This window comes from Eretmochelys imbricata, chromosome 3 (genome assembly GCF_965152235.1).
Source record: "Eretmochelys imbricata isolate rEreImb1 chromosome 3, rEreImb1.hap1, whole genome shotgun sequence".
Taxonomy (NCBI): domain Eukaryota; kingdom Metazoa; phylum Chordata; order Testudines; family Cheloniidae; genus Eretmochelys; species Eretmochelys imbricata.
In genome coordinates this window covers 54,814,539-54,829,114 of record NC_135574.1, presented here as the reverse complement: position 1 = coordinate 54,829,114, position 14,576 = coordinate 54,814,539, and the positions used below count along the sequence as shown (strand labels likewise).

Here is a 14,576-nt window from a genome sequence, read left to right as displayed (position 1 = left end):
AGGGGGTCTCCACACTCTGCCCCGGCCCCGAGCTCTGATTCCGCAGCTCCCATTGGCTGGGAACTGCGGCCAATGGGAGCCGTGGGGTAGGTGCCTGCAGGCAGGGGCAGTGTGTGGAGACCCTCTGGGCCCCCCGCCTAGGAGCTGCTGCCAGAGGGATGTGCCAGTCACTTTCGGGAACTGCCCAAGGTAAGCACTGCCTGGCCAGAGCCCGCACCCAAACTCCCTCCCAGAGCCCACACCCTGAAACTCCTCCCGCACCCAAACACCCTCCCAGAGCCCCCACCCCCCTCTTGCATCCCAACCCCCTGCCCCCTGGTAAAACTCAGTAAGAGTGAGCGATGGAGGCAGGGGGGATGGAGTGAGTGGGTGGTGGGTGGGAAGAGGTGGGGTGGGGTTTTGGGGGAAGGGCTTGGAGGGTGGAGTGGGGGTAGGGCTTGGAGCTGAGCATGGGGGTTTGGGGGGGTCCCTGAAAAATGTTAAATCAAAACGGGTGTTCTTGGGCTGCTAACGTTTGAGAACCACTATATTAGAGGGATTAAATGAGTCTTCAAAGGGATTACTTGCCAAGAAACAGGAAGAGCTCATCTTTACATTTCTCTGTACCAGATTCTGAAGCTCTGTGAGGAAAAACTCTCTGTATCAATACTTTACTCTGCCAAGAAAGGGTGAAAAGAGGGTAAGAGAAATGAGCCAACGCTGGACTTCTCCATTACTTCAAGTCCATTCCTCTTCCAGGGGAGGAAGGGAGAATTCTCCACCACAGGTTTGCTCTCTGCACACTTGTAGTTGCTAAATGGTAGCCAGTAGTTGCCTTTTTTTCTTGATCCTGTTTTTCTTTTTCTTCACCTGCTGGCTGCTTCCTCCTTCATTCACCACAGTGGGGACCCAGAGACAGGAAATGAAGGGAAGCAAAATGTGCAACCAGGGAAAGGAGGAGCACGGATAGCACTGATCAGGTGTTTCGAGAGATGAGGGAAAAAGAGTATGCTGCAACCTCTTCCCAAGCTATGAAGGAGATAGAACAGGGTCTACTGCTGCAACTCCCTGAGCCCACAGGCCTGGGAATGGGAAGATGATTCAACATGAACCAAAGTATGAGTGGGATGGGGCAGCAGTAAGGAGGAGTTGCTGGTGGGAACTACAAGTTCAAATCGCTGCAAAAAACCGAGTCTGCTCTACCCTGCAACTATGTAAAAAGAGATGAACCAGTGAACTAGCAGAGGAGGCAAAACATTGTATGGAAGCAGAGCAGTCATTTCATCGAGGAATACACTGACTGGCTGATAAGCTGCCCTTGTAATACAATTTGGAAAAAATGAAATCAGCTCTAATGAGCTGCAGCTGAGGCAAATCATTATTCACCTCAGAGTTTGTTTGATCAAATTATATTTCAGCCTACCATTTGCAATATAGTGAATAATATTGCTGAGCAGGAAGCAAAAGCAAAATTATGGCATGAACTAGAAGGAGTAGAAAAACAATTTTATGGGATATATTTTCATTTTCATATGCAAAAATTCACCTGCGTAATTCCCAATACACTAGGATGAGAATATACTCATGTAAGCAAACTTGGGAAATGTCTAGACGATAACACTATAATGTGAATTCATAACTGGTTGAAAGACCATGCTCAAAGAGTAGTTATCAGTGGTTCTCTGTCAAACTGGCAGAATAGATCTAGTAGGGTCCTGCAGAGGTCTATCCGGTACTATTCATGATTTTCATTAATGTCTTGGATAATGGTGTGGAACGTACGCTTATAAAATGTGTGGATGACACCAAACTGGGCAGGGTTGCAAGCACTTTGAAGAATTCAACCTTGACAAATGGGAAAATTAGTCTGTAATCAACAAGATAAAATTCAACAAAGACAAGTGCAAAGTACTACGCTTAGGAAGACAAAATCAAAATGGGGAATGACTGGCTAGGTGATACTACTGCTAAAAAGGATTTGGTAGTTATAATGGATCACAGATATGACTCAACATTGTGATGCAGTTGCAAAAAAAGGCTAAAATCACTCTGAAGTGGTATTAACCGGAGCGTTGTATGTAAGACAAGGGAGGTAATTGTTTTGCTCTACTTGACACTGGTGAGGCCTCAGAGTATTTGTCCAGTTTGGGGCACCATACTTTAAGAGGTGGACAAATTGGAAAGTGTTCAGATGAGATCAACAAAAATGGAAAAATGTTTAGAAAACCTGACCTATGAGGAAAAGTTAAAAAAGCTGGTTATGTTTAGTTTTGAAAAAAGAAGACTGAAGAGGGACCTGATAACAGTCTTCAAATATGATAAAGAGGATGGTGATCAATTGTTCTCCATATTCATTGAAGGTAAGACAAGAAGCAATAAATTTACTCATTAGCAAGGGAGATTTAGGTTAGGTATTAGGGAAAAATATCTAATTATAAGGACAGTTAAGCATTGGAATAGGAAGCTTTTAAGAACAGGTTAGATGATCTCCTGTCAGGGATGGTGTTAGCATTTTGGTCCTGCCTCAGCATATGGGGCTGGTTTAGATGATCTCTCAAGGTCCCTTTCAGCCTTAGATTAATCACTTGAAACTAATCAGTTATTTCTTATGTGAATCTTTGCTCCCAGACTCCCAAGAGTTAACCGTTTTTCTAACTTCATCTCCTCTTTAGAATAAGAGACTGATTTTCATGTATACATGCTTGATTCAGGAGATTAATTACCCAAGTTGGCACAAAATACTAGTGTTTGGCATCTAAATGCCTAAATATGAAATTTTAGTCATCTAAATTTGAAAATTGGGCTCCATTCATTCTTTAAGATAGATTTAGAAAATAAGAAGCAACAATGGAGAGATTTTCAGATATTTCTGATGACATTCAGAAAGCAAGACATATTGATTATGTGCTTTCCTAGACATCACTATTTATAGCATTTTCAGCACCATATACACATCTTATGCAGTCTTTGAATGGCCAAGAGCCACTTCAAGGAATTTCACTTTAGGTGCACAAGTTATTCTATCTTTGACGTGCAGCAGTGACATGTTATCAAAACTATCTTGTCTTTTCCAAAAGCTATGTTTGCTCTGGAGAAGGATTTTTAATGGTCCCCATGGACAAGTCATCTGAGCTAGTGATGAATTCATGGTAACTCCCCTTTTCTAAGTCTTTGAGAGGTTGGTGGTGGACCAGCTCCCATTGGAATTCAATAACCCTTAGTTTTCAGGACCCCAAATCAGTCAGGTTTCAAAGTTGGAGTCAGTGCTAGTTTTGGTGTCTGATCATTTTCTTAGGGGTACAAGTAGAGGTCAAATGTTGATTCTTTTAGACCAGTGAGCATCATTGGTCATAGTAGCTTCACCCATTCCTTCCAGAAAGCTCCCATAGGGTTATGATGAGTAATTGCTATTCCATCCCAAACCATTCTACTCTTGTCGTACATGTTCTATTTCATTTACAGGTGCTGTTTAATGTGGCTACCATCTGTAGAGTTGGTCAGGGTATCAAAAGTACTTCTTCTCCATTTCCTCATCCCAGCACCTGCATTTAAGCTGTTGGTCCCAGAGGCAGTCTAGTCTGTCCAGTTGTGATGCAAAGAACAATTCTCTGTCACGGCATTTCACTGATTGTAGGTGGTGGGACTGCCTTTCAAAATTACTCTCCTGGCTGCTAATCCTGATTCTGATTCTGGTCCTTGAGGGAATCTGATCCATTAATTGTAGAGATTTCTGAAGCATATGCCCTTGATTTTTCAGGAAACATTTTGTATCTTCTTTATCTAAATGATAAGAAGCACCCATAAACCAGTGCAGAAGGTCAAACCTATAACTTCCAGGCCAGATCCAGCCCACTTAATGTATTTATGTGTACTGCACGACATATTCAGAATGTAAGGTTTCACTTAAAAAAAAGAAGTTTCTAGACTTCACGGTTGGTGAAGAACATCTAATATGAACTGAGTGCAACTGAGGAAGTGTAACCTTCCTGAGTCAGTGGACAGTGGAAACAAGGAATCAGAGAAGTGAACTGTCTGACACGCAGCTGATGTCATTAGAGTTCCTGCACTTAGGCCCAGCGATGACACTTCAGTGTCATCATTAACCATTTCATGGTTGATTGTTTTAGAGGCTAGACTGTGGTAAAGGGAGCAACTCAACTGGAAGATGCAACAAGGAAGGAAATGCAGTGAGAACAGAGGAAGCACACTAAGACTGAGAAGAGGGAGAAAAAGAGAATGAAGGATGGGGAAGCAATAATTCAGTATGAATAAAAATAAAAATAAATGGCAACTAAAATGTAGTTATTACATAAAAAAGATATTCTACCCCTGGTCTTTTGTGTAAACTTTCATTGATATCAGTGAATGTTTTGATGTGCATTGACAGTAGTATCTAGCTCTCAATATCTCCTGGTAGAGGGGTTTGCAATGTAGAAGACAAAACACATAACAAGATCCAATGGCTGGAAGCTGAAGCTAGATAAATTCAGACTAGGAATAAGGTGCAAATTTTTAGCAGTGAGGGTAATTAACCATTGAAACAAGTTATCTAGAGATGTATGCATTCTCCATCATATGAAGATCAAAACTGGATATCTTACTAAGAAATATGCTGTAGTTCTATTTATAACCAGTGTTATGAAGGAGTTCAGACTAGATAATCAAAATGGTCCCTTTCTGGCCTTAAAAATCTACAATTCAATTAATACCCTTGTCCACAAACCATAATGAAAACTAGAATTTGGCCCTCTTTACTGAATGAGCTTGTGGCAAGAATAATGAGTACCTTTTATACCATTATATAAAATAATTAATGCATAATAATAATGCAACTCCTTGAAATGAAAAGAATGACACACCCTTGATTTTGAACTCTGACATACCACAAGCTAGAAGTCAGATGGCAGTTTGGTGGCCTCCCACAGCTGAAACACATGTATTTGCCATGTCTTTTGCTTCAAAGTCATGCGTGCCATGACAAACAGCAATTCCTATTAATTCAATTTGGAATTTTTCATTGTGACAATAAAGGAGTTAATTGGTATTTAGATATTTAGAAAATATTTTCAACTACTGTGAATTAATATTTCAATGTTCTGTGTGGGAATCTTGGTTTTACATTAGCATAAATATATATCAGAAGATACTAATCTAAATTAAAATATATTGATAATTTCAGATGAAGTAACAAATGCATCTATTTTTAGATGCATGTGTTTCTAGACTCCAATGATGTAATAACAAAATACACGTAAAACATGCTCAGAAAAATAATTGATTGAACTGTGGACCATATGATTGCAGAGTGTAAAGAATAGCATTTATCTTTTTACATATTCAAAGTATTGAGTCGTACTAAAATTAATCCTCATTAAGCTCTGAAAGTATTATCAGGAGAGCTGACCAAATAATTTCCCAAAAGTTTATTTGATAGATTTTGGCATCTTTTTGTCCCTTAAATTATTCAGTGAATGATTTTTCACATTATTCAACCAGCTGTCTAAGATGGTCAAACATTATTTGTTGAAGTGATCTGATGATTGTTTTGTGCCAAATGTTGGATAAGTTATTCATGAATAACTGGTTCCATTATTCAGCCAGCTCTAATTATTATCCCCACTTTACAAATGCTGAAAACAGACACAGACAGGTTATGAAAATCCTAAAGAGTGGCTGGAAGATGGCATGCACCAGACAAATGTTTCTAACAGGAAGGTATAAGAGATGTTGGTGGCACGCTTAGGTGGGGACACTGCTTATCTTACACCCTCCTGTTAGCTGGTTTTCCTGTAATCTCTTTCAATACCCTCAGCCTGGGAGGTATAAGGCTTCTGGAGCTGTGGAGTGGTGAATCCACTGCCAATCCCCACACCAGATCCCAAGCTGTTTCTCTAAACTGCCATGGGGAGAGGCACCATACAGAACAGGGAATGCAGAGTTAGAGAGAGAATAGCCCCACTCCCCCGCAACCCATGGAAGTTCAGCTTTATTTAGACTTTCTTCATTCTAAGTGAGGGGAAGAGGAACAATGGTCCAGTAATTAGGGCTGTAGCTTTGGACTTTGGAGACCAGAGATCATTTCCTGCATAACCTTGGGTCACACTTAGTCTGTGTCTCAGTTCCCCACCTGTAAAATGGGGATAATAGCACTTCCCTACCTCTCAAGGGTATTGTGAGGATAAATTAAAGACTTTGAGGTACTTAGATACTACAATAATGGGGGCTATATAAGTACCTTAGATAGATATAGCAGTAGATAGGCCTAGACTGTACCATTCTCCTATGAACATGCCTCCTTTCTTCTACCACATTCTGAACACTGTGCACTCCTAATGTGTGTTGGGGCAGAACAGCATTTTTGCTCTGATGTGTGCAGGGCCAGTAATTCTGCCTGGTCCTTCTGTAAGCCATGTACGGTGAGGAGAGCTCTTCATTGTACACTCTCTAAGGGCTGGACACAGACTGTTTCTATTTAAAGTCATGTGGGTATTTTTAACTCCAGTAATTCCACTACCTTTGGCAAAGAGATTTTCAAATGCATTTTGTGATAAAAAGTTTGGACCCAATTACATAGAAACTGTACTTGCCATTATTACAAGGCTTGTGTTGAACTGAACAATATGCAAATTCTAACATGCCTCCTACTACTTCATTTTTAATATTATCTATTAAGGGATAAATCCTTTCTGTCTACACAGGTAAGTAAGGAGAAAAAATATAAGGAGCCACAAGTCTTTGCATGAGAGCAGTGCAACTAAACTGTGTGTCCTACAGGTAATCTTCCTAGGCATACATGATGCAGTGGTGGGTAACTCCCATTAAAGAGACAGCACAAATGATCTTCACTCAAAGGCTTCAGGCTGAGGGGAACAGTTAGCACAAAATTTGGTGATGTGTTTAGGCACTCTTTGGAAAGTGTATGTCCAGTAACGAGTAGTAAAAAGCTCTCTGCAGCACAATGAGACAGGCTTGCATATCACCGCCTGCCCTAGGATGGCAGGATTTGTCCTACTAACCTCACTTTACAACATGCTGGGCTAGGAGCTGCAGCCCATATACTGGCTTTGATGTTTATGCCAGGATTTTATCCTATGGGTGAATTCCTGACCCCACAGTGTGAGTTTTGCCATTGATATCCATGGGGCCGAGATTTCATCCTGAGGCTACATTTACATTGGAGCTGGGAGGTGAGATTCCCAGCTCACATAGCTTGAGCTAGCGAGATAGCATGCCTGAGCCATCGCCCGTGCTACCCCAGCTGCACTGCTATATTTAGCACCCCACCTTGAGCAGAGCCAGCACAAGTACATCTACACAAGGAATCACATCACCCGGCTCAAATGTAGATGTAGCCATCGTGTGTGTGAAGTATTGTTCACATACTACCTTTAAATTACAATAACTCTACTTCAGGAATGTCATTTATTTCAGAACTGTATAACTTCTTATTTTGTACATTTAGGACCTGATTTTTTTTAAAGGGATTCAGCTGAGTCTCAGATTTTGAGGATGCAGTTCATAGCACCTGAGTGTGTAATGACCTGATCGCTGCTGCTCTCGTTTGTAAAGGAATATGACTGGTAAGATAAGCACGCTAAAATATTTCATAAATGCTTTTGTAAATGTACATGTGTATTATAGCAATGCTGTCCGTCAGAATTTACCTTACAAAACCCTGATTTCAGGGATACCAACCCTAACATGTGTACCAGGGAGAGAGGACAATCCAAGAGGATGGACTGGATGACCTTATAGGGCTTTCCATCTCTCTCTTCTATGATTCCTTAGCACTTATTCCTTAACACTTCTGTGATTCCTTGTACTCTGAGCAGCACCATGGAGTCTGACAATTTCTTTTTAAAGTAAGTGTAAGAGAAATCCATTTGTCTCCTTTAATTTGCATGTGTACCAACTAGAGTAAAAATTAGTGCTCAGATAAGATGCTTTTTAGATGTGTGTGTAACTTAAAAGAAGATTGAGTTATTTTCAAATGTTCTTTGCCAAAACATTATTTCACAACATGGACTAATCTTTTCTAATATTTTGACAAAGGAAATTTATAAAAGAATCTATATAAATCTGTTCTGGGGGATGTAATGTTTAACAATGACACCTTTTTGCTAAGAGGGATTTTCTGGGACTCCATAAACTATCAGGGCCTCTTCTTAGCCAGATAAGTCACACTGTTGAAAAATCATGTGAATCCTGGTAATCCTCTCATGCATGTCCCATGGTTCCCCCCTGAAAGGACAGCTGAGTTCTCCCACAAGAACTCATCCCAGCACAAAGAATCATGGGTTACGGTCCTACACACACACATGTGAGTGCAGAAACAGAGAGGACACTGTAACAGGAGCGTGGCTTTGCTGTGGGAATGCTCACACTCAGACTAGGATAACCCAGATGCTGAGGCCTAGGTGCCAATCACCTGGGTTAACTGCCCAGTGTAGAAACACCCTTAGTCTAAAAGTGCCAGATCTAGTTCATGTATACCTGATAAAATTTCTTTAACCCTTTCAGTATTTCATATGAAACACTTCAACTTCTGTACATATCGCTGAATGCAACATTCTGGTTTTTTTTTTTTTTTTTCTGGCTATTCTATTTGCCTTTGCTCCAAAACGATAGGTTCAGTGAATTCTGTCAGGCCGTGGATGATTTAACAACTACTGAATTTTGAAAGGCTAACAATCCCATCAGATAGTCCATAGTCTGATGCACTGAATTCTTCAGGTGTGGAATGTGCCTATGCCATCACAGCAATAATGCAGACTTTTAAACAAAACAAAGCAATATACTTAAAACTCCAAGAGTAAAGTCCTGGTCCCAATGAAGTCAATTGCAAAACTTCTAATGCCTACAGTGGAGCCAGGATTTCACCTCAAAGTCAGAACTAATATGAAAATTCTGAATAATTTAGATTTTTCTGATCTGAATTATTTCCATGGCAAGAGATATTTGTAACACAATATACCACTGTGAATGTTATTAAAAACTGGAAATGTATCACCCTCAGTTGTTACATAAATAGTATTTATAGTATTTCCCATTTCAAGAAGAGGCAATATATAAGTATTAGCTGTCCATTTGTAATGGAAATCACCGTAAAGTGTGTCTAAACTGCAACACAGTAATAGAAAAAGAGCAAAGAAACCAATGCATTTGCAGCACATTATTTATCTACTGAGAAATTACTAAGAAGATGTTTTATACAAAAAGATACACAATTAAATCATAGCACTTAGCTACGGCACTGCAGTAGGCATGATGCAGAGCCACTTCACCCCAGAGAGACATTCTGCCTTAAACGGAAGCTTCCCAGTTGTGCAAGAGGAGGATGTAATCTCTGACATCACTTTAAGGGGCACAACACAGCTGGTACTTGGAGGGGTGAGGCATGTCTCCACCTACTCTGTGCCCTTCCCCACCACTTTTCCATTGAGGTGCACCCAGATGAAAGCAACTAAGTACCATCTCTTCTGCTCCTTCAAGCACAAAGGCTGTGATTCTGGGCAGCAATCCTGAGGGCATGGAAGGAAGGGACCAGAGGTTTCTTACTCCATTGTGCCACCTTGCTATATCTCAAATGTGTGCTGCAACGCAAGGACTAACTATAATCAAGCCCATAATTTTTGTTTCTTTCTGAAAGGTCTCCAGAAGTTGTCCCCAAAATACAGTTTGCATCATTTTTAATATACTGCAAGATCCTGTCTCTAGTACTTTGATACTGTATTTATTGAGGCTGATATAGTACTCATTTGCAGTAGGTTTGCACTAATTAGCACATAATATATTGATATTAATTGGCAGATTATTTTTAAGTATACAGAAACTACATTCCATTTTTTAAAAACTTTAAAAATACCTAATGGCAAATAATTAGAAGCCATATTGTTTGTTTTGCTCTCCTGAATGAAAGGTAGAGGGATACTGCAACTCCCAGCCAGGTGCATGCAGAAGAGAGGAGGTCTTGTCTAGCACAAGTGCTTTCTCCTTGTCTGAGTTTAAAAATAATGCTTTTGTTGGATAATTCTGAAACTGCATCCCTTGTCTCAATTAAGTTGGAATCTGATGAAACAGAAAGGCAGCTCAGGGGAATTCATCACAATCTCCTCCAGGTGGGAAATCAGCTTCAGCCACCAGAGATTGTTAAGCACATTACATGAGTGTTGCGCTTGGTTGAGAGGCTGGGAAGTAGTCACATTCCATCACAAACACACAGCTGTTAGTGCCCCTCTGTTGAATGATTAATGGAGCAGCATTAATGGTGACCTTTGAAAGAGGAGTGGGAGTAATAAGGATGTCAGGAAAATATATCTTGGGAAGAAAAAAAAAAGAGTGTCCATGAGAATCTTAAAATGGGCTCTGCCCACACTGGAATGATCTGGCAGAATCCTTAACTGGGAGAACAGAATTTAAAAAATACATTTAGGAAGACATCGTTAATATATTTATACATTATATCTTGTCAAGAAACCTTTCTACGTATGTTTGAAAAGCATATCATATTGCTCCACGGGGTTATTTATTTTGTTTGCAATCCAGTGCAGTATTTTTACCCTTCAACCGTTCTTCCTTTTATTTCACCTAAAGTGGAAGTTCAATATTTTATATCGGAAAGAGGCATCATAGTTCCTCACTTGCTAGCGTGCAATTAACAAATGTAAAATACTATAACATGATGTTAGTAGGTTGAATTCCTGTAAATCTCATTTATTCCCATCTCATTTGTTAATAAACCTAAAATATATGCCTTAATCTCCAGGACCTCGATAAAAATTTTATACAATGAACAATGGAAAAGGGAGCCTTCATCATTCTTTTCACTGCTACAGTGAGACAAAGGGCTCTTTCATTCAAACAGCAGCAGTTATACAGGATCAAAATTATATACATTAGATGTAAATTATCCTTCCTCAAGTCTCCCCCACCCCTATTCCTCATCAGAAGTCTGACTGAAGGGTAAACAGTTAAATGCTTATATGGTGATGATTAGCAAAAAATAAACAGAGCAAGTACTAAAGCTGGCTTTGCACCTACTGAATGCTGCAAGTGTCTGTACTCATTTGATATGCATCTAGCAAAGCTTGGTTGTTCCCAGAAGGCCACTCCATGAACACTGAGAGAGCAGCGTCTGCTAGTGGTGCCTGTGAGTCATAAAGAACAGAGAAAATATTTATATATATATATATATACCTGAGAATAGTCAGAGTGAACAAAGCCTATGGAGGGTACATTCTATGTTATTTTAGAGCACACACAGAAACAATTTTATGCAAATGAGCATCAGCAGCATTCAAAGAGCAATACATGTTTCTGTAACAGATTTCCTGTGTCATATAATTGGCATTTAGGAGTTTTAATTAGAAGGCTTTATGATCTGCTTGATTTTCAGCAAAATGCCTGATACATCCTGGCAATTAATTATTACTCATTATATTATATATCTTTATATATTTCACTTTAGTATCTGGGCAACGGTTAGATGTGTTTGAATGCAGGTGGAAGGGCAGTTTTAGCAAAAAAGAAAACAATACATCCCTCTATTGTCAGCATGTAAATTTGATGTACTACTGTACCTGTGGCATTGAGAGGACATCGATTGAATGCCATGTCACCAGCTGGGGTCCTTTTCCACACCATTGACATCAAATAATCTTCAGGACATATTTCATAAGGTGCTGTGATTGAAAAATGAGTATTTGAATATAGGCTTTTGTAAAATGTATACATTGCGTATCAGAAAAAATACATCCTCAGCCTTAACCCCATACTCTCCGAGAAATGCAGATTGTTGTCTTTAGGGGCTCATTTTAACATGCTTTAGCACATAAACGTAAGATCTCCTTTGATTTTTGTATAGGATCTCTCTTCCTGCTGGGCTTTCATTTCACAATCTGTTGCATTTACTCTCTCTCTCGCCTACATACATACATATGCAATATTAACTCTTTTAAAAATGTACCACATTGTACCAGTTTCTATTTAAAACATTTCGTCTCTGTTGTAAATCATTGTGGTTAACAGGCATGAAAAATGCATAAAACTCTTTGAGGTTTTTGTGTTTGTTTGTTTTTTAACTTTAGTTGCACCCAAAGCAATTATTTTAAAGCCATTGCTGAAACATTAAATGTGATAAGCATGTCAATTGTGAAGCAGATATTCTGGAAACAAGAGAGTAGGTCACTACTTCTTTTTATATGGCTTTTATTGCAATTGTGTTGTTAGCGAGGCAAATAATCTGAAGCAGAGTGGCTATAAGCCAAAATGACGTTTTCTGATTATCACAAAAAAGTTTTTAAAAGGAAAGGAAATTACTTTCACATTCCCATGGTAACAGACTCTTACTAGCAAATATGGACAAGGTAAAAGAAAACTACATTGGTAGTATTTTCACATAATCAAGACTTCTAGATTCCTTTTGGTGTTCAATATTTTTGTTGTAGCTTCCCAGTTAGTGAACATTTTTTTGAATGTATTAACTCTAAAAAGTCCCCATCTTGACAGATATGTCTAACCATTTGAAGTGATGCAAAACACTAGCAGCTCAAATCATTCCAAAGTAGCAGAGAAAAATGGTGAATATTTTTTTTCTATCATTGCCTGTATTAGAGTAGAAACTATGAACCTTTGTACTAAATGCAGTATCTACTCATAATAAGAAGTCCATTCCTCAAAGCACATATTAGACAAGATAAAGGGTTAGAGAAATGAAGTATAATTGTCGGCACATTCCAGATAGGGAAGCGAGGCACAAAGGGATTAAAGGATTCACCATGGTTATACAGGAAAACTATGGCTGAGGCAGGAACTGAACCCCAGTATCTTGAGTTTAACTCCAATTCCTTTTCCATAAGATAACCCTTTCCCTGTACTTCTACTGACAAAACTATGCAGAGTTTTGCATAAAGCAGTGAACTCTGTCTTTGTGGATGACAAATAGCTCCTTGCAGATGGCTCAGTGATACTAATATGAATCACAGCCGTTCCGAAAATTGCTTGCTAAATTTGCCTCAGCATCAGCACTCCTGAATCGTAAGTCAAGGAACGTTGATGTTGCTAGAGAAGCAAGAATATCCCTTAATGGCAAAACCCTAAGAAAGTGAGCTGTTTCACTTATCCAGAATACTAATTTGCTTCAGATAAGGCAATCTAAAAGTGAACTCATGAGGCCAATGTTCTAATGGGGGAAAGCAAGGGATGCATGATCAATGGGGAACATCTGGTAACACAAGCATGTTGAAATTACTGTCATACTTTGTCCTTGTGAAAAAAAAAAGACAGTTAAGTGATGGTCTTTGGGGTCTGAAGACTGACACAGCCTACTCAGGTGCTGACTTACAACTGACTTTCTTTTTCTTCGGGGTCCTTCCCCTTTATATTGTCTACATAATGTCCATTTTGGCTTTACAAGTTTGCTCAATCTGTTTTATCCCAATTCAGTCTCCATCCAACACTCTAAAAACAGATTATATAGAATCACAGAGTGAAAGGTTGCTTGCTTGGATGCTTTGGGGGCAGAAATGATCTCTTTATATATAGTTTAAATATGGTAAATTTGCATTAGTTTAAAATCAATTTTCCTGAGCCTTTTAGGGTTAGAAGTGTTAGTTCCCATTGAGAAGCAACAGTACAAGATAATACCATTTATATTTTTGAGGATGATTTTATGTATAGAAAAGCTGTCATGGTACTTTTGTTGATGTACATTTTGTGGGAAATTCCATATCTGGGAGTGAAGTAGTGAATATTTCTCTAGAAGGTTAGTATAAAAAAAGTGGTTGTTTGACACTGTTCAGGAGGTTAGAAAGTTATTGCATAATTCTGCAATTTATCACATGGCTCTTAAATTTATCACGTGAATTAATACCACATATGTGTAGGTGATGGGTGATAAATTACAGGGCTATGTGATAAATTATAAAGCCCTTTGATAAATTAATTGATCATACACGTTAGACCACTTCATATGCTCTCTGTTCACTAATCTATCACCTCAGGACTTACTTTCACATTCCAAACTCCTTTCCCTTCCAAATATTGAATTTTATATGTGTGTGGCCAAATGTAATTTATACATTTTATTTGAAAGAGAGTTGAAGGTAGAAAATGTGTGGAGAGCTTTCAACTATTTGGAAGTGTGCCAAGGTACTGCATTTTAAGTAGGAAGTAAAACAGACTGAGAACAGTACTGACCTATTTTGTTTCTATTTGTAGTGGCTAAGTTACGTGTGAGGGGGTGTTTTTTCACAGAATTCAAACCCTCTGCAGTGCTAGAAGCTTAGAGCTCCACTCCTCAGCTACAGCTTGGGGGAGCACAGAGCAACTCAGGATTAGGGGCTGGACAGATGGCTTTGTGCTATTTTGGTTCTCCAGTCTGAGTGCTAGTTAATTGACACTGTTGCGGTAGCTGAGGATCACCAGAATGCTGGTCAGTAAGCCACTTGAGTATATTTGTAAATGGGGATGTCACAAAGGTCTTTTCCCATGCTCTATTAACTTCTGTTTCAGCTAATAACCCTCAACTTCTATGCCTTTTCTCCTCTCTGCCTATGATTGCTGATGATACAGTATTGTATTACAGTGTGCCATCTTGG

The 14,576-nt window shown here is 39.2% G+C and overlaps 1 protein-coding gene across 1 annotated transcript in view; it reads right to left on the bottom strand.

The window, feature by feature from the left end:
• The window catches only part of ADGRB3 (adhesion G protein-coupled receptor B3), a 616,281-nt gene that overhangs the window by 318,739 nt on the left and 282,966 nt on the right, over nt 1-14,576 (bottom strand). Inside the window, exons 7-8 of the mRNA XM_077811605.1 lie at nt 11,559-11,660; nt 11,020-11,126 (exon numbers count right to left, since the gene is read on the bottom strand). Of these exons, the coding sequence (XP_077667731.1) occupies nt 11,020-11,126; nt 11,559-11,660 (209 nt within the window). The remainder of the gene's footprint in view (nt 1-11,019; nt 11,127-11,558; nt 11,661-14,576) is intronic.